General features: G+C 32.2%; 1 protein-coding gene across 1 annotated transcript in view; it reads left to right on the forward strand.

Annotated features, from left to right (window-relative positions):
- Nucleotides 1–21948, forward strand: part of LOC129216964 (thimet oligopeptidase-like) — a 45379-nt gene that overhangs the window by 13265 nt on the left and 10166 nt on the right. The window contains exons 6-13 of the mRNA XM_054851187.1: nucleotides 4503–4557; nucleotides 7092–7256; nucleotides 12560–12721; nucleotides 13394–13459; nucleotides 14480–14584; nucleotides 17540–17647; nucleotides 17752–17825; nucleotides 21589–21814. Of these exons, the coding sequence (XP_054707162.1) occupies nucleotides 4503–4557; nucleotides 7092–7256; nucleotides 12560–12721; nucleotides 13394–13459; nucleotides 14480–14584; nucleotides 17540–17647; nucleotides 17752–17825; nucleotides 21589–21814 (961 nt within the window). The remainder of the gene's footprint in view (nucleotides 1–4502; nucleotides 4558–7091; nucleotides 7257–12559; nucleotides 12722–13393; nucleotides 13460–14479; nucleotides 14585–17539; nucleotides 17648–17751; nucleotides 17826–21588; nucleotides 21815–21948) is intronic.

Here is a 21948-nt window from a genome sequence, read left to right on the forward strand (position 1 = left end):
AATTACTTTCATTATTGCCCAAATAATTTAGTACATCACAGTTTTTGATGAATTTGTGTGGAATTAAGAAGTGAAGAAATAATCTAAGTAGAAATAGAAGTAGGGGTTATACGCAAATATATTTTTGAACAATGGGGAGATGTGATCCACACACACCAGGGTTGCCAGATTTAAGAACAGTAAATATGGGACAGGTTTCTAAGGGTGAAAAGGGGGGGGGGATATTTTTGTGGTTGAGGGCAATTACTGGTTATGGTTAGGGCTAGACCGATGGCATTTTTTGGTCGATGCCGATTGTTCAAAGATGGCCGATGGCCGATTGTTTTTCTCCAAATAGACAATGGCCGATGCCGATGGCAAAAAAAAAAAAAAATCAACAGGAAATAAATTGCTACGATTGTCAGTAATTTGAAGGATCCTTTCTCCCTCTCTTTTACTCTCAGGGCTGTCCGAAGAGCTGACAGCGCCCGGGGCAACAGTTTCCTGGCACCCCCTCCCCCCTATACACACAGAAAAATCAAGTTAGTTGTAGTACAGGTCAACACGTACTTGCATTTTCTAGATATTAATGAACAGAATAATCAAACTGCTACAGATAATCTTACTACTACGGTGAAACCTGTGTATAACGATACTGTCTATAGCGATAACCTATCTATAGCTTTTTTTTTTTTTTTGGCCCCAGCAAAATGTCAGCATGAATAATCAAACTGCCTATAATGGTAACCTGTCTATTACGATATTTTTTCTAGGTCCCAGCAGTATTGTTGTAGACAGGTTTTGCTGTATTATGTATGCGAAAGTTTGTACAGTTGGATGGATAGATGAATGTTTGCTACTCTTTCACGCAAAAACTACTGAATGGATTTTAATGAAACTTTAAAATAATATAGGTTATGCATCAGTATAACACATAGGGTAGCTTTCGTCCCGTTATGGGGAGCAAAACCCCCCATTGAGGGGCAATAAAACACAATTTTCATATAAATTCTCTAATATGAGGGTGAAAAAATACTTGCACATATTAACATCATATATCCATCAAAAACTCTGATTTTTCTGCTGAGGCACCTGTTTGAAATTTCTAAGTAGAGTAAGAATGAGTTATAAGCTTTTTAGTTCCATGTTCGAAGGCTTTCCTCAGCCCTATAGAGTGTTTAGTGTATCATCTCAACTCCCTGTTGATAGCGACAATTGTTGTATTGTTGACTTTTTTTGCTTTTTGTCAAACTGTTCTAGGCTTTTCTCAAGTCAAATCTTAAAGTAACATTTTTGCACAAGATTGGCAAATAAATGAATTTTGCTGATTTTTTTCCATTTTAATGCCATTTTGATGCAATTAATGGTGTTTTTTTTATTATTATTACTTATTTGCGTTGACTGGACATTTACTCATTATCTAATCAACCAGCAGGAATCTCACCTAACTTTTTTTGCTGAAAGATTTCAATAGCTACAGCATCTGGCAATTTTTTCAACTGTCACTGTTTTTTAAGCTAAACAACGAAGCTCTTCGATGAAGATTTGTAACACATAGTTTTACAAAGTAGGGAGGAGGAGCCTTATCCAAGGTATCCCAAAATGATTACTCTGCAAATTTGGTAACATTTTAAATCACAATAAGAACACATAATAATTGAAATTTCCCAAAATAATTAAAGCAAGTATAGGATTATTATATATATATATATATATATATATATTGTTTCAAATTCTGTAAATATAAGTTATTTTTGTGATTAATTTGTCGTAATCTAGCTAAATTTGGCGTTTAGTAAATTATCTGTCACCTAAAATTATTGTAGTAACATAACCTGTCAATAGTTCCCTTTAATGAATGTACAGCCCCCGTATATTTGGCTGAAGTATACGGTCCCCTCATTTCTGAATGATAAAATTTGTGAATGAAAGAAATAAAATAACGGTCTACGATTTTCGAGAATCTTTTGGAATATTGTGGAAACTTTTCGATGTGTATAAATAGCGGCACGCTTGATAAAAAGTCAGTTTTCGAGGTAGTTTTTGCTTGTGAATCGTTGCAGCGGTACGCTGGAGAGCATTTATTGCTCTGTTTTGTGAAGCCTTTTGAGCTGTATTTTTGCTTATTTGGATGTAAATACGTGTGTAACCGTTGAGTTTACGGTGTTGATTGTTATTTGCTTAATTGCTAATGATCGTTAGCAGTTGTCAACGATCTTTCCTGTACATAGTGTAAATAAATCCCCTGTGTTTCTCTCCAGAACTGTGTCGTTCTTTCAAGAAAGTTGAAAGTCGCACCGGATCCATTAGAATATATATATATATATATATATATATATATATATATATATATATATATATATATATATATATATATATATATATATATACACAGGTAGTTATCAAAATAATGGAAACACTCTGTGACAAGTGTGCTGGGAATCGCTTCTCTGCCATAAATGTTCTGCTGATAAAGGCGCTTTCTGACTCTAATCTCTCACACTGGTGAATCCAGATGGTGATTGAGTTCTCTGGTCATTTTTGCTGATATTGTTCACTTTTTAGACATTACAATCCTCATCAATGCCGTCAATTTCTTTCACTAAGCTTCTCTTTGAGTCCACGTTTTTGCTTTGCCGAGCTTGTCTTACTGTGCTGCCTGTATGCTGTCATGACTTTAGATACTGTACCTCTAGAAACACTAAAAAGTTGAGATGTTTCAGTTACACTTGCACACTTACAGTTTACAGTTAGACACTCTCCAACAATTTTGCCTCTTTTAAACTTGAGAGTTCCGATACTTCACGCGCTTGAAAAAAATCCAAGACGTCCCTAACTTTAGTTTATCCACCATATACTACCAGAATATGTACATGGCTATTTATGAAGAAAAAAACAGATATCTAGTTTTATTCTTTATTACGTACAAAGCACATTTAAAAATGCTGCTGCATTTTTTTTAAACAGTTTGTACTTCAATAGTCATAGAGAGAAGGTTTCAGATTATACTCAAAAGTTTAATGAATAAGTAAATTTTATGAAGTTTAATTTCATAATTTCATATTTTGAAAATTCCTCAAATTTGTATTTGCTTAAATGTCGTTTTTTGGTTTCTAAATAAATACTATTTTGTTCTTCATACTTATTGCTATTTTATTTTTATGGGTAAGGAAGAAGATTGATTTTTAATCACGTCAAATTGTTTTTTTTTTTTTTTTTTTTTTTTTGAGTTCTTTCAGTTAAAGCAGAAAACAAATGAAAGTAGCGATTTTTTCTCATAATGATTACTAACACAGTCAATGCCGGGTATTTTTGCTAGTATAAATTAAAACATAGGCAATAAATCTGTTTCTAATATAACATCCCCAAAACCCCCTTACCATAGCGTCAATAAACGTGGCTTACAATTGCGTTTTAAAGATTTCAATTTCTACAGATTTCCGCTGAGACCATTCGTACCTTTTTCCCCATAGCATATGCGAAGAAAGTCTGAAATTGCGTTTATAAAACTAAAAGTTCCAAAGTATTGACTGGAACCCCCCCCCCCCCTTTCCTCTTTTTTTCTATCATCAAAAAAAAATTTTTTTTTGTTCCTTCAATGTGCCCCCTAAAACTTTTTTTCTGGTCACGTCACTGTACGCAGTGTACGAAGGGCCAGAATTCAAAGAAATTTGGTGGGAACTAAGCATAGGAGAAGTGCTTTTTGCTTAATTCTAAACAGTTATATTCTCAGAAATTGCATCTGTTTTAATGTTACAATAGAAACTAATGTTTTGGAGACTGAGACAGAGGAATATTTTCGTGCCCTAGGAGAAAATAGAGAATCATTGCAACATTCCTGCCAACTCTACTGGTTTTTCCGGGAGATTCCTGGATTTTGATCATTTCTCTTGATTGTGTATAAGATGTAAAGAACATTTGGTTGTACTTAGAAGGATAATAAAAAATTCTTTTATTTCCTAACTAAGAACGAAAAATCCGTCGTAAACATTTACTGTATTTTTTAATGAGCTACTGGATTTTTCCCCAGTAGATGTTAGCAGGTATGTTGCAATGATTCTCTATTTTGTGTGTCTATAACTTTTTGTTTTATACGCCAAAGGAAAGACGAGGTTCCTCTAGAAATACCTGTCTATAAGTTACACAGCAAACATATTCCAAGCTTTGTTAGCTATACAGTGTATTTATTAAAGATACTTTTACTGAAATTGGTTTAACTGTTGCGCTATTGTGGAAAATTGGCTTAATAATAAGTGCAAATTTTCATCTCAGTTTATTAGACTTTAATTGCTCTTTCAGACCCATAGCAAATTTTAGTAAAATTTCAACAAAATTAAATCTTTTTCACTTTTTTATGCGCCTAGCACTCAAGTTTGCTCTTCCTTAATTTGCATGTTAGCTTAAGGGTTTTGTATTTTTTACTATGCTCTTTGTAAATTCTTCTTCTGATTTTTTTTTTTTTTTTTGAATTTTTGTAATGAACATGAATTCTTATAATATTTTCTCTATTTTATTTTATATAGATGCATGAATGAAAATAAGCATATTTTAGAAGAACTTGTGAAATTAAGAAAACAGGTATTATTATCTTTATTCTTATCAAAATAAAATTTTAATTGGGTATTTTACATCATAACATATGACAGAAGAAGTATAGGATGTAAAAAATTATGAACTCTGATGTTTTGCTCTTTTATAGTATTTATGAGCTTTTCAATCATAATAATATCTACTCTTGGTATGAGGTTGATGTTAATGTTTTGGAAACATTGACGTTTTTGTTAAAACATCAACATTTTTATCATCAGTGTGGTTGATGTTTCTTTTGATGTCAATGTTTCATATTTGCATAAAGATAATTAATGATATATGTGATTGAACAGAAGCATAAATATTTTGGAAACATCTGTATTGGTATTGTACCTCTAGTATGTATGAATTATATGTACGTCAGCCCTGCTTAGTGGTTTAAGAGATAAACAAATGTTATAAGAGTAAAACTTTCCGGAATACAAAATTTCCCCATAGGAGCGTATTAAAGATCTCAGTTTAACTGAGTAATTTTCCTGGATAATCCAAATAATAGGTCTACTTTTGTGAATATGTTTCTTAAGAAAAATTTCAAATAAATTAAGTAGGAATTTAAACATGAAAAGACAAAACAGAAAGTTTTTTTATTTTTAATTAATTTTTATGAACAATGTTTGGAGCACAAAAAGTAATGTTTGGTAAAATTTTGGGATGTGTAAGTGATATTTCTCTGAGCAAACTCAAGAGCCAAAATATATACCTTTTAGCAGATAATAATAGGCACTCTGAAAATCCAAATGATTTGGAAAAGGAGACAGTGGCGTAGCTAGACCCGACTTTCGGGGGGGGGGGGGTTACTTCTTTTATATCTGTCTCTCTCTCTCTCTCTCTCTCTCTATATATATATATATATATATATATATATATGTGTGTGTGTGTGTGTAATCGCTTGGAATTTTTTCCTTTTCTTCTTTTTTTTTTCTTTCTCTTCTCTCTTCTTTATCTCTTTTTTTTTTGAGACTAACTTTTCGGGGGGGGGGGTTTGTCCCCAACCCCCCCCCCCCCCTTAGCTACGCCCCTGAAAGGAGATACAAAAAAGTTCCCAAAACACTGAGCAAGGGGGTTTTGACATGACGGTAAAAACCGTGGAGATCAAGGGCGCCCATATAGGGGGGCAAGGGGAGCTCGAGCTCCCCCCTTGGAAATTAGAACTTCCTCTTAATACTTTTTTCTTTGCAAAAATATAAAAATATTTCTTCTCCAGCCATTAATGAATAAATAATTAAAACTGTCAAATTTTAATGACTCTAATCAGTCCTGAAATCTGCCTCCATGGGCAAAATATCCTGCTAAACCATGGTTAAAATTTCTGAGCCCCCCCCCCCCCCTTACAATTTTGCATATGGGTGCCCATGGTGGAGATACTTCTATAACTCGACATACGGATAACTCGACTATGCCTGTAACTCAACAGTTATTTTTCTTATGGTTGGCCCAATGCTAGTTTCAATGGGCGAAAACCTCTCTAACTTGGCACACATTTGCAGAAACCTTTAAAAGTCGACATCCAATTGCTATTCTCGCCTATGTTTTTCTAAAACATTTTTTCATATTCATCTCTTTTCAGAATTTTATGATGCGGTTTCTTGGTCAGTCACTCCTTTTCTGGAAAGCTCTTTTAGAGAATTTTATCCTTTATCCATCAGAGTCAGCCACCACTTTCTGCTGTTAGTGCAATTCTAAAGGGCTCGGAAAGGCTAAATGTATTAATGGATTTCCTCTAGAGAAACAAGGAGCCATGACATGTTTTGCACATGCTGCTCACATGTTGTGAGCAGAACTTTTTTATCTTTAACAGACCTGACTGACAAGAAGCTTTTTCACTTCTTTTCAAAAATAATGAATTTATTTCTCACGAGGTTTTCAAATAATGTTAGGGATTTCATTATATACTTTTCGAAAAAAGAAAATTTATTTACTGGGATTAATTTTCATAATGTGAATGTCTACATTAGTAAATAGGTGATGCAGAAGCTCTTTAGGAAATAAAGGAACCACAGTAAGTTGACATCCCCTTAAGTCGAAATGTTTTCATGTTCCCTTGGGGTGTCGAGTTATGGAGGTTTCACTGTACTAGATAAAACCACTAACTGTCAAACACTTGCCAACCCTGATTTTAGACCCTGCAATACTACGTGATACAAGGGCGCCCATATGCAAAATTGTAGGGGGGGCTGAGATATTTTCCCCATGGTTTAGCAGGATATTTTCCCCATGGAAACTGATTTTAGTGCCGATTAGAGTTATTAAAATGTGATGTTTTTAACAACTTCTTCATTAACTGCTTAAGAAGAAATGTTTTTACATTTTTGCAAAGAAAGAAGTACTAAAAGCAAGGACGTTCTAATTTCTAGGGGGGTTGAGCCCCCCCCCCCCCCCCCATATGGGCGCCCTTGTGTGATACTGAATCGTCAGAGTTCACTGTACCTGCTACAAGTTTTTCATATTAGTAGTGATGTACTCTGTGTTATTAGGAACAGTGTATATTGTATTAATTTTTTTGGATTCTTTTGTTATATTAGCATGCTTTGCTGCTTGGTTTTCCTTCTCATCCAGCTTACATTATGGATATCCTAATGGCCAAAACACCTGAAACTGTTCATAGTTTTTTAACAGAACTCTGGCACGATCTAACACCTTTATGGGAGAAAGAAAGAGCATATATGTTGGAATTGAAAGAGGCTGAAGTAAGAATTTATACAATTGCATCATTATTATTATTTTTTTAATATCCCACCCCCCACATACACATACACACATTACAGTGGTGCTCCTTGGGACAGGATTTCTGGCCTAGTTAAGTAAAATCTAACTAACTACAGAAGTAATTTAGGTAGCAAGACTAATTTTTAACAGCATTTGAAGTTTTAAAACTCTAACTAACTGTAAAACTTTAAATAACATACCTAATCTTAAAACTTTTAACTTCAAAACTTTTAAAAATATTCGAATATTTTCTATATTTGCTATGTATTTTATTTTAATGCTGTGATCCAAGACATGTGGGTATGGGAAATTAAAGTTGTGTGTATTCAAAGTTTGATCTAATTTTCATACTGTATTACCCCGCATTAGCCTGCATGCCGCAAAATTCGGGGGTCACCACAATTTCAATAACACTTGCCTGATCTTCCAAGCATGCTGGAACAATCGAGATTAGGAAAAAAATAATGAGTCTATAAAAATATATGTTCAGCTTAAAAAATGATATAAGTTCTAAACATATCTTATTAGTATTAATCAACAGTTTAATTTTGTAGAAATATTAACTAACAATGTTATTTATTATTTTAACAAGAAAATATTATTAAATAATGAATAATTTTTAAAAATTAAAACTAAGCAAACATTTAAGCAGTAGGTTACTGAACCTAAGCCAGTGCTAAAGAGTTTACCATTGCTATTCAATAAACAGAAATTAAAAACTTACCTCTCTAAAAGGAACCAAAAATAATTTATTTGAAAAAATTACGAACAAATCACAGTAACATTGGTTTGCTTTCTGATTGGAACTGAATGGGGAAATTTACTCTTTTTTTTTTTTTTTTTGCAAAATAAACCTCAAATTATCTGGCATGCCATAAAATTCAAAATTCCTGGCATGCTGGTCAATCTCGCTTTTTTCCGGCTTACCAGATAATGCGGGGTAATACAGCAAATCAATAAAAAATGGTTATTTTTATGCTTGTGTTTTAGTCGATTACCAAACTGCTAGCACATACTCAGGTAAGTGGTTTTAGTTTTTATTTTTTTATAAGACTTTCATACACAATATTGAATTACGCTACTACGCTACAAAGTTGCAAAAATTCTCCTCAAAATCTTCACAGATATCGCGTCAAATTATTTCTGTAAGGTCAACAACCCTGCATTGAAAAGTTGTTTTATTTTTTATACGTAAAATTTAGTTGTATTTTTTATCTTTTTTTTTCCAATTCTTTTTTTTTAAGCTTTTCGATTTATTTATTTATTTGTGTATATGTTTTTGTGCAATCTAAACAAATGCAAATACGAGGTGTGATCAAAAAATGCAGTGAATAATTTTTTATTAAAAAAGTAATATGGTTTCATATAATTTGATTTAATCTTCAAAGAACTGTGCTTGGCAAGCAATGCACTTAGCCAAATGTTGACTCAATGACTGGAAGCATTTCTGGAAAGCATCTTTCAGAAGGGCTTTTAGCTGCTCTGTCATGGCCCTCTCAATGTCAACGATGGTGGGAAAATGTTTTCCTCTAAGCACAGTTTTTTTTGGGGGGGGGGGAGAGCCAGAAGTCACATGATGCTAAATTCATTCGGTGAGTGTGATGGATGTAGGCAGACATGAACACTTTTTCCGCCCATAAACTTGCGAAACACGATTTTCATTCGGTTCATCACTCAAAAGTCTGGGAAAAAATTTTGCCATCGCTCGTCTCATCTCCAACCCATCAGTTAAAATGTTTTGAACAGAACTGTATAGGATGTTACAGTCACCCACTAGTTTTCAAACAGTCATTCATCAGTTTGAATGAATCGGTTTCCTTTTTTTGCACATTTTCTTTTGTTTTTGAGGCTACTGGACGTCCCACATGATGCTCATCCTCAACAATCTCATTTCCACTTTTAAATCTGTCCTACCACTTGAACAGTCTTCAGAGTTACCACATTATTACCATACACTAATTTTAACATTTTGTGAATTTCTTTGGCATTCTTTTGCAACTTAAAGCAAAACTTAATGTCCATAATAATAATCGCTGCCTCCTCTGATCACCTTACTGAACAAATTACAGCATCATTCATCGTACTTTTTGATCACACCTAGAATATTAAATTTCCTAAGTATTTTGGACACTGAAGGATATGTAAAGTAAAAAGCTTGTGATTATTATTTTTTCAAACTAGAAAATTGCCCGTCGAGTTATGACGGGTGAAAATTGCTTCTACATTTGAATGAAGCCATTGCCTATTTGGTGACATTTTGATAATTGAAATTGTAAGCTTAACTCCAGTGAATTAACCCTAAACTCCAGTAGGTAGCGTTCATTGTTGACCATTTCTTCATTCCCCTGAAATGACACAGTCTTACCAGTAAAACAGTCAAGTTATCGGATTGAGTTCAGCCTTGTCACGATAAAGCATTTCCCTGCATGTTAAACATTACCAAAACATATTATCAAATTATTGTGCCCTGGTGCGAATTTCATTGTTGAAACACGCGGGTTACTCGTCCATCGGCTATTATGTATATGAGGATAAATTTTAAGCTGTTGAAAATATGTTTATTATGTTTTGGTGAAAATTGTGAGGAAAAATTCAAGCTCAACTCATATTACTTAAACTCATAAGAGAGAGGGGGGAACATTGTAAAGTAATGGGAGACATTTTCTTGCTGACATAACCTATAACTAAAATGAGTTTCCAAAATATAGGATTAGAAAAAAACCACACAGCTACCCAGAAGCATTTTAAAACAATAATAATAATTAATAAATAAAACATTTAAACAAATAAATTCATAATTTGAGTAAAAATATTGTAGCAGTTAAAAACATACAACAATCACTCGTTTAAAAAAATGTGGTTTGGGGGGGGGGAGCAATACAGTGGGCGGTTAGGGGTCCTGCTGATTTTTTGCAGGGGAGCCCAGAACTTATAGATCCGGGCCTGCTTCTCTTACTACTTTTCTCTTCAGGGTCAGTCCACGGTGACTGACATTACAATTTGACTCAATTTTTAACTTATAAATTCAGCACTGTTTTGAAATTAAATTTTATTTCTTCTGAAATTGATCTAAAATATCATGATATGGTACATCACTGCCCCCACATTCGTTTTCAGACTTGAGGTTTTTTTTTTTGTATGAAATTAAGGGGGATAAAAAAACGTGACTGATGTTAAGCAGAAGAGACATTAAAAAAATTTACTTATATATAATTTGAAATTCTCTTCAAACTAATAATGTAAAATCTAAACAGATTTTTTCCCCTTAAAATAGAGATTTTAGACTTGATGAAAACACTTTGTTTTATTGAAAAAACTTAAAAAATTGAAAATATAAAAATTATTTAACACCCATGATTGATGATACAAAGATTTTTTGACTGACGTTACATTTACAATAAATTGTTGCAGTTATAAATTATTTCTCCTTGAAAATAAAATGAGCGCATGTTTTGTTTAAAATTGTATTTAAATTACAAAACAAGTACATTTATAAAGTTTTAAAAGTTATATTTTTGATGCATTTCATAAAATAAAGAGTCCTCTTACATTTACTAGATCTAGTGTGCTAAATATTCTATTCCTTTCTCGTGTGAATAATAAATTTCATCCACATTGACAGGCTATTTACAATGTTTTACTGCTTGAATCTTCAGTTACTAAATACTCCTAGTTTTTGATTTCATAGCATCTAATTTCTCGTGATACAATTGTTTGTCATATTCTTCAAGAACCCATTCTCCAGTTGCAGTCAACAATTTTGGAGCATGTTCTGCTGGTAGTGATTCCCTCCTTTACTTTAAAAAAAAAAAAAAAAAAAAAGGTTGTTGCTAAACACCTGCTACAGCTTCTGAATTAAAACAATAATATTACTTAAATAAAACTCTTTATAACATGACTGCAAGTCGAAAGGTGATAGCTCTGAAATTTGCATGAAGCTGTGACATTTAGAAATATTTCTGTATCGATGTGTAGCATTTTTATTCAAATGTAATATATGAAGAACTACGAATATCTGTTTGAAATTTCACACTGGAAAATGTTTACAGTTGCAGTTTTCTTTTGTGAAAATATAACAAAGAGCGCTTTGAATGACTAACAGATTTTACCACGGTTTCATTATTTTAAAGAGGGATAATGCAGCTGCTGATTTAAACCTGGGACTTCAAAACTTTCAGTTTTTTCTACTCTTGCTCTACTTTTTCACCTAATTTTTCTTTTTAATTTTATTCTGAACTAACTTTGGTAATCATACTAGGTTTTTTTAAATTATTTTATTTATTTTTATCATCTGCTCTTTTTAGATTCTACTTTGTTTTACTTTCTCTAATTTTCATGTTTACCTTTACTACTTAATTTATCTTGCGTCCTCTTTTGCCTTTCTGCAGTAGTCGATGCCATTTGTGCGATTTGTTTGAGGTTTATTAACGAAAAGAGAAATGTGACTGATGTTACATATTTTAAATAAGTTTTAAATAAATAAATTCAACTATTTTTAAACATTTAAGAGATTAATATTGAAGATGTTATCATAAATGCAAAAAATATGAGTTTTTTTAAACTTGGGTTTGTTTTTGTTTGAGCAATGCAAACTTTTATGCAATTTTGTGACTGATGTTACATTAGTATGAGGCCTAGTTTACAAACAGTTGTTACAAGACAATGATAACAGTTTAAAGTTTCTTTGTTGGTCTAATCTGTTCCTATGTAAACTGATTTTCAATAAAAAATAAAATTATAGACATAACAACTAATTTCCTAAGTGATAAAAAAGATTAACTTTTAGAACCGCATGCAACGACACAGGGACACTGAGTAGTGTTGTCAAAATTCGCCTATAAAACTTACAAAAAATGTGTTTATAACTTTTTTTGCATGGTTTTATAAAAATACAATCTTTTTTACCTCATATGAACGAAAAAAAATACTGATACAATGATTTTTTTTACTGTGATGTCCCTAGTTTCATGTACATGCCCTTCAACAGAAGGAAGTTTATCAACCACTTCTATTTGCTCCCCCTGTGTGGTTCTTGGAGTTCTTCAGTTGTCGGCTCATTTCTGTGACCTTCGACCAACTCCTTTAAGTTTCACTGTCAGAATTGCGAGAATCGTATGAATATCAAGTTCAGTTTTTCTGGAACAAGTTGGACAAATACCGAGTAGTAAAAGTAGAGAAATGGATGAACGGCGTGGTTCCACTGTAATTAAAATTATTCTGTGCAAAAATTATTTAGTCCAATCTAGTGCAAAATGTTAATGCTATTTCTCTTGCTTAATTTCAGTGCAAGGAAATGAATAAAATATTTGATGGCAAGCTAAATGAATGGGATGTTAAGTACTACATTACCAAAGTGGAGGAGAAAAAGTATGCTGTTGACAATGAAAAATTAAAGGAATATTTTCCACTTCCAGTTGTTACTGAAGGACTGCTGAATATCTATCAAGTATATAATTCATGTATTCTTAGACATGTATTCTTAGATATAAAACATGTCTTTAAACTTTAAATGCTAATGTGAAAGGAAGCAGGCTTCTGGGTTTTGATTCAAAAACATATACAAATTCCAATATAATGCCACTATCAGATCCAATTCTGTGGTCACATTATATCAGGTCAGATGTTATATCCAGTTATAAAGTACCAGACTCCACATGAATATAGAATAGTCATGTTAAGATGTATGATAAATTTAATGCAGTTACTTGCCTTTACAACCTCAAAATGTATAAAATAATGAGCAATAATAAACTTTTACATTTAAAGATGGAATATCAATTTCAGAACTGCAATATTATTTATTTTATCTTAACTATTTGTTCTCAGGTGAAAGATATTTTATAATGCTGCTGTGAATTTTTAATGAAAGTGCTAGAACTGGTTACTTTTGTTTCATTCTGCTCCAATGAAGTAACTTTGAGCTTTTCAAAAGTTTTATTAATCATATCTTTCAATTTTATGTGTAACTTTGTTTGTAGTTATTTACTATAACTGGTCAGAACCTTTGATACATTTTGTTTTGTTATTCCAAAATTTTGATTTCTTCATTCTAATGAGTTGTAAAATGTATCAAAGAATTATTTTTTGAAACACTAATAATGTGTATAAATTACTCTAGGAGTTGCTGAGTTTGAAATTTAAAGAAATAGAAAATGCTGAAGTTTGGCATGAAGATGTAAAATTAGTATGTATTGAATATACTTCCTTTATTTTATTATAATGTTTTCTTTGTTGTGGACTGTTCATTTTGATGTTGAAGAAACATTTATTTCTTCTTGAAGCATGCTATAAAAAAAAAATTCTTAAGCACCATTCTGTTAGCAAGGATCAGATGCCTGTCTCTATTTAGAGAAGAGATCAATTCCTCTTTTCAAGTATATCGAAAGTATACCTAAGTAATTGATGAATTTTTGTTTCCTCATTGCTTCGCCAAAATATGTACATATCATGATAATGCTCCCAAAAAATTAAAATAATAATTTTTTGCAGAAATAATGTAACTGCAGAAAATATGTTTTTTTTTTTTTTTCTGAGAGGGCATGTTTTGTGATATTCCACATCAAAAGTCAAGGTGAATGACCTTAAAACTTAAATCTATCATAAGAAAGTCATGTAATTATATCAATAAAAAATGATATTTCTTAACTTAATGATGGTTTTTAAATTTTCTTTCTCTATTGTTAGCAGAAAAGTAAGTCATTTGTAAGAACACACTTTTCTTTTTTCTTTTTGCACATTTTGAATTTTTTTACAAGCTTTTGTTTTAAACAGTTTTTCAAGTAGCAATCTAAAAATTAATAGGATTACTTACCTTGTCTTGTCTTTCATGCCGAATTTTATTAAAATCAGAAATGATAAGGTCAAATCTTACTTTTTTTCATTGATATGACATGGATTTGCTCAGTTGTACTTAATGCAGACAAGGGATTTAGGATTAATATAAATTTATAATGTTAAATGGAATTGTATTTACCTTTCACAAAACAGATAAGCAGTTTCTGTTTTAAATCAGCATAAAAGTAAGATACAAATATTACAGTAAAGAAATTATAATTGAGTATTTGGTATTCAGTAAAATATTCGGTTAGAAATTTAACCAAATATTTATTTTTTTGCAAAGTATGTTTTTCAGGTCATCCCTAATTGAAAATATGTTGAGCAAAAATATATATTTATGCTTAATTTGCATCCATCTCTATTTCAGTACAGTGTCCATGATTCTGAGCATCAAACACTTCTCGGTTATTTCTACTTGGATCTTTTTCCTCGACCAGGAAAATATGGTCATGCAGCAGTCTGTAGTATACAGGTAAGTTTAAGAAAATATGCTTGCTGTTTTGTTTTTTCAGCAATTACAATTTGTTTTCTCTTTAATACCATTTTATTTAACTACCTTAATTTCTTGGTCTGACTAGTACTTTTGCAACATTATTTTTGGATTTTTTCTCAATTCAATTTCTGCTACATTCTGATCATCATTGTTTTTGTGTTTTTTCTGAAGGCAGTTGCTGCTACATTCTGATCAGTATTGTTTTTGTGTTTTTTCTCAATGCAATTGCTGCTACATTCTAATCATTTTTATTAGCCAATAATGCTTCTGAGATGCATTGAGATAGTTTTCAACCAAAGTAACTTTAATCCGATAAAAATGGAAATTAGGGGAACATGGGGCAAAGTGAAAAGGTAAAATATTTACTCTGCTTTTAGCTCCACCTATCTGGTATTATTTTAACTATATAGTACCATATTTAATCTATTCCAGTCAGGAAAAAAATACCACCGAAGATTAAAGCATTTGGTAATACAGGTAATTTTAAAAAATTGGTACTCATATTGCAACATTTTGTTGTAAGTCAAAAATTATTTTTGTTACTATAAAATGATAAAGTTCTTGTTATTAGCATTTGAAATATTAACTAAGACCTCCTAATATTCAATGCAGCAAAAATTTAGTTAATATTGAGCTTGTTTGTACTTTAAATAAATTGTGCAATTAGTCAAGTATTGGGTGAGTGCAAAAGTTCGTGCGGAGTTTGTGAAAGAAAGTCATACAGTGATTAGGCAAGCAAAACTCTTTATTCAATCAATGATATATTCTCCATCGTTGTCTATAATCTTCTTCCAACGTTCTGGCAGCATACGGATGCCCCGATCATAAAAACTGCGTAGTTTAGATTCGAAGAACGAAGACACGACGTTTTGTAAGGCATTCAAAGAGTCAAGTTTTTTTCCATTTAAATGATTTTGCAATGACCGGAATAAGTGATAATTCGATGGTGCGATATCAGGAGAATACGGTGGATGAGTTAGGACGTCCCATTTCAGGCTGTTCAGTTTGCGTAGCGTCTGTCTTGAAACGTGTGGTCTAGCGTTATCTTAATGAAAGACTACGCCTTTGCGATTTGACAAACTCGGACGTTTCTGTTTGATTTCTCGGTTCAGATTAGTTAATTGACGACAGTACTTGTCCGAATCAATCGTTTGGCCGGCGGGGAGAAACTCAAAATAAATTATACCCTTGCAATCCCACCAAACACAGAGCATCACCTTCATCGGGTGCAAACTGGCCTTTGCCATTGCGTCACCATGTTCACCTGCCTGTTTCCATGTGCGTTTGTGCTGAACGTTGTTGTACAGGACCCATTTTTCATCGCCCCTCACTAATCGATCCAAAAACGGCTCGTTTTTGAGCCGCCCGAGTGAAGATATGGCAGCAGAAATTCGCTGGATTTTGTTGCTCTCGGTCGACAAATGGGGCACCCATATATCGAGCTTTAAATCAAATCCAATTTTTTTTAAACGCCGAAAAGCGGTTGATCGGTCAACGTTAAGTGCTGTAGCAACTTCCTCTGTTGAAATTCGCGGAGTATTCTGAACTAAAGAACGCAAAACGTCGTCATCAATGTCGGAAGGTCGACCTGAGCGTGGCTCGTCTTCCAGCTTAAAATCTCCGCAACGAAATTTTGCGAACCATTTTTCCACAGTTCGTTTAGCTGGTGCTTGATCTTGATAAACGTTTTGAATGTTTTTTACGGCTGCTGCAACGTTTATTCCCTTCCGAAACTCGTAAAGCATAACATGCCGTAAATGCACTTTATCAACACTCATTTTAAAAGTAATCTTTCTCGAAGCAGTTTGTATCTGCACAAATTATTTTGATTGGAATGAAAGCTGCACATGTCACCTTTCCAACGATCTGACTTACGTAGATAGTGGTATTAATGACAACACGTTACGCCCGTTCTAACGCCATCTATTGCAACTCCGCACGAACTTTTGCACTCACCCAATACATAAGGCGCAAAGTCAATGAGGCAAAGTGAAATAGTTTGTTTCATTTACTCGCTCAGTCATTTAATCTAAATCAGTTACATTTTCTTTATTAATTAATTCATTTACATTCCTTCATTTAGTAATTAACTTATTTATTCATTCACTTATTTTCTTATTCATTCATTCTTTTACTCACTCATTTATTTTTCTTCATATATCAATTGATTTATTCATTTAATAATTCGTCTTTTATTTACCGATTCTTTTGATCAAAAATATGTTTTATAATCAAATAGAAAATATTTCATTTGAAAAATATCTTATTTTTCACTTAATCACATGAAAAAAAAGTGAAAATTTTCCTTTTTTTTTTTTTATGACTTAAATTTACTGCCAAAAATGAAGAATACTGTTTCAACACAAGAAAATGCAATATTCTTTCTTTGTGTTCTGTAATTTTCAAAACAAATTTCTGATTTGTTCAATTTAAAAAAACTTGGTCATCTTAACCATTTCACTTTGCCCCACATCCCCCTACTCCATCATCCATGTAGAGAAGCATCTGAATTCAGTTGGACTTGTTACATGACATATTTGTGGGCTTTCTCAAAGCTGCTTTGGAATAGTAAGACTCACCATTCGAAATTCTAGGCTCTTTATTTATTTATTCTGACTTATTTTATTTGTTGATATTTTTTCTTATATATTTATTAATTTTTATTTTTTTACTTTTTAAAAAATTTATTTGATTTTTTTCCCCCAGATTTAAAAATTTGACTCTAATATGCAGTCTATTAAAATTTGTTAAATTTGTACAGTCACTACTTTTAGATGTAATTATAGCAGGAATGTGGAGTGTAATATTTTTTGCATTTAAAATGCTTGAAGTACATCACAACGTTGCAGTATGGTTGGCAATGCATCACGATGTAGAAATTCCTACATCACCAACCCTAATGTAAATAGTAACCCTGTCTTTATTCTCCTTTAGCCAACTTGTCTTTTAGCAGATGGTTCGAGGCAGATTTCTATTTGTGCAATGGTTGCTAATTTTACAAAACCTCTTGCTGATAAACCATCCTTATTAGATCATCAAGAAGTAAGTAACTTTATTTAAAAATAACCATAACTTTCACTTTTTGATAGATACTTTAATAATAATTTGCAAAAACTTTCATTGTATATATATTTTTTTAATCATAGGTTGTGACATTCTTTCATGAATTTGGCCATGTAATGCATAATATTTGCAAGAGACAAGAATTTGCTTATTTCTCGTGAGTTTGTTTAGATTATTTGTCTGTACTGAAATTAGACTCTGACTGAATTCTAATTGTTAAATCATTAAAAAACATTTCCACTATTATGCTTGGTTTGTTTAAGACAAAAATGTGATGTAGACACAACATGACTCTCTTCTGTGATTCTTAAATAATCAATCCTTTTTAATAACTAAACAGAAATGGAATGTGCTCTAGTACTCATGTTAAAAGCGTTACTACTTAAATGTATAATTTTTTAATTAGCTTTTAGTTTTTTTATAAATTCTTAAATTCTTTTGTACTCTTGAAAAGCATTAAAGCATAGTAGGAGAACTGGGACTGACTGGGAACAAATGGATTCTGTAGGCACTACAGTTGCCAGGGGGTGGTTTTTCACCACTGGAGGCAAGTTGTGACAGTAAAAAACGAACTGAATCTAAAACTTTTTATTCAGAACAATCAGTTTTTTGCTTAATTTGGGGGGGGGGGGAACACAGTATTTTCATGTTTACAAGTTTTATAGAACAGCTTTATGCCTCATTGGAACAAAATCTTGTTAACTTCTGACCTAAGTCAAACAAAAACTTTTGTATCTTACATTTGGTCTTCTTCTTCATAAAAACATAAAAAAATTAACTTCTAAACTTGAAGATAATTGTAGTAATGTTAATTCTTAGACAAAATTCAATCAGTTGAACATAAAATGTGTCTAACGCTTGAGACGAAAAATTAGCAATCAAATAAAACTGAAACACGTTAGTTTGATCACCATAATCTGAAGCAGCGTTTTTTTAATTGTTTACCGCCTAACTCAATGGTTATGTGAAGCTTGCATTCTTACCTTGCATACATAGCGTCAATGTTGCCAGATGGTCAAATCCATATTTCCCCAATTCCCTTCCAATTTTTCCCCAAAAAGCGATGTTTTCTACCAAAATTCCCCAAATTCAAAAATTATTTTTCTACTAATATTTTCAGAAAATGAATCGACTTCCTCTAATATTTTTGTCTCTTGAAAAAAAATTTTCCCCCCAAATAGCCAAATTTTCTTATAAAATTCCCCAACTTTTTTTTTTTTTTCCCTTTTTTTTTTCTTCTTTATCTTTATCTTTCTTTATCTGTACTAATAATAAAGCAGAAAGTTTCTCTGTCTGGATATCTCTCTGTCGATCAGGATCTCTGTGATGCGCATAGCGCCTAGACCGTTCCGGCCGATTTTCATGAAATTTGGAAAAATATTAGTTTGTAGCATAGGGGTGTGCACCTTAAAGCGATTTTTCGAAAATTTGATTTTGTTCTTTTATATTCCAATTTTAAGAACATTTTCCCCAGCAAAATTATCATAAGATGGATGAGTAAATTACCAAGCTATCATAACGTGGAACCGTAACGTGGGCAAGCCAATTGGAGAGAAATTTATCACGCATTGTTTAAATATACAGGGGAACCAAAAGACCTTTTAATTTTCTACTACAGGCAAAGCCATGCAGGTGCCACTAGTCATAAATACAAGCGCCTGACCGAAAGATAAGAAATAGCCAAATGTTGTTTTTTTTCTACATGCATTTACTACTCTGCTTCTGTATGTACATTTAAACTTATCCAAGAACATTCTTCATCACACTTATTTTTACCCGTTCAACGTTATTTTTCACGTATCAAATAGTTACTCACACAGAACATTAATGCAAATTCCGTAGCATAATATTCCATATAATGCGAAATGCGAATTCCATAAAGTTGAGCAAAGCTAAACCTACGCTGTTTGATACAAACAATATAACTACTACGTCTTGACGCGAATCTAAATACGAAAAAAATTCTTTTTTCCTTGAGGTTTTTTCCCCCAGTTTTCCCCAAGAAAAAATTTTTCCCCAAGGAATTCCCCTCAAAACCCATTTCCCCAAAATTTCCCCAGAGAGCACCAGATTTCCCCAAAATGGGGAAATTTCCCCCAATCTGGCAAGACTGCATAGCGCTCACAATATTCACTAAAACATTATAAAAAGGAAATACTTTTGAAATATGGATAAAAAAAGGATAAAAACCACCTCTTACTTCATTTACTGTTATAGACTAGGTTTTCACTATGTGACTGCAGAGGGAAATATGATGAAGAGCACACAATAAATGAAATTTGAGCAAGTCACAGACATCCTTTTCCAGTCTTTTTGCACTAGAAGAATCTTTTGATAGTTTCTGCATAGAAAAATCTTTAGATCAGTGCCATTAAATGAAATTTTAGTGTAGTTTGAGATATGAATATTTTCAATTGTCATTGAAGGCTGCTTTGGCAATTCTGCCTTTCACCAGTGTGCAAAATGGGGTCTAGTCTCAGCCTTATGCAGGCCCATGCTGGCATAGAGGAACAAGGGGACATATCCTCTTGCCTCCTCTGCCTGTGGCACCCTTAGCCGATGAAAGAAATCAGGGCAGCATTTAGTTTGCATGCAGAAATCAAAGTTTGAAAAATTATATAATTTCATTGCACTTCTCATTTTGTCTAGCCTGAGTTCTAACTAAAGAGAAAATTGCATGTAAATAAGAACTATAGAAAGTCTATAAAAAATGTTATGCTGATTTCATTTTTTTGATTGGGTTGCTGACCTTGAAGTGATTTTAAGTTTCCATAAATTAAAATAATAAAACTTCAATGACAATGTGTTTGTTCTATTAGAGCTGTTTGTTTGAAAGTGGCACAGTAGCCAAGCCAAGGGGGGATAAGTCACCCTCCATAAAATAATAAAATTATGTAGACGAACATATGTGTGTAATGGATAGGCAGTGGTTTCACTGATGAATCCAGGAACTTATTCTGAGGGATCATACATCCTATTTAAATTCAAGCATTACAATTTGTTTGATAATGTTGCAAAAATTTATTTTAAGAAATTTCATTTGAATTTTTAATAGTACTTTTTGAAGTAATAACATTTAAAATAATCGTCATTTTTATTCAAATTTACTAATTCTAGAATAACAAATAAATACCTGTATGCTTGAAAATTAAGTGAATGATTTACTAACATTTTAATGCACCAAAATTGATTGCTACAGACACGTGTTTCAGAGTTACAAAGAACCCCTTTTTCAATGCAAAGAAGAGTGAACTCTTGGATGAAAAGTCATCCGAGGAAAGCAATAGCAAAAAATGTAAATTAACAAAACAAACTAGACAAAATAACACCTAGAGCCAAAATTAATTACATAATTCCATCAGATAAAAGCTTAAGTAATAAATTTCCAAGAAATCCCATAAACAATGCATATTGTCCAATAAATGAAACCACTATGAATAAATTAGCAAAAAATATTTTCTAATTTATTCTTTTCTTCATTTCTCTATTTGTTAAATTGCTTCCTTATTTTCCTGTCTGTAAATTGTCATAACCTGCCCCGAGCAAATTTCACTTTTAAGCCTAATGCCAAAATCAAACTTCAACGTTTAATAGAAAAAAATATATACCAAGAACAATGTATAAACGCAAATTTGCCATATAAAAAAGAGCTGAAACAAAAACTTCAAGCCACCACTTTGATTTCATTCAAATGCATTGTTGACCAATATTGTTATTAGGAAATTGTTTCAGAATGTGTTAGAGCTTCTTCTTCTTCAGTTTGTAGAAACTGTGTCTAATTTTAACATGTTCCAATCGAAACTCGAGTAAGAGAAACGACTTGATGTTGTAATTTCCATAAACAATTGCTTATTTTATTGAAAATATTTAATTTACATATATTGATTTTGCTATATGTTGAAATTCTTTTTTTCTTTTAGAAGAGTTGAAAGAGATTTTATAGAAGCTCCGTCACAAATGCTAGAAAATTGGTGTTGGGAAGTAGAATCATTAAAAAGGATGTCAGCTCACTACTCTGATAAAAGCGAAATACCTCATGATATAATACATTTGTTAGTCAACTCAAAACTAGCTAATGTAGGCTATCTCAATTTAAGACAAGTAGTCCTTGCAATGTATGATCTCAAGATTCATTCTGAACCTGAGGTATGTTTCACTGTTATCCTCTTATAATATTTTATAGGTGCCTATTTTGCTGCAGTAGAACTCCACTCATTTATCTGAACTGCTGATTGACTTAACCACTTTCAGAATGTCAAAAAATGAAACAAAATTAAAAT

The sequence above is a fragment of the Uloborus diversus genome, chromosome 2 (genome assembly GCF_026930045.1).
Source record: "Uloborus diversus isolate 005 chromosome 2, Udiv.v.3.1, whole genome shotgun sequence".
Taxonomy (NCBI): domain Eukaryota; kingdom Metazoa; phylum Arthropoda; class Arachnida; order Araneae; family Uloboridae; genus Uloborus; species Uloborus diversus.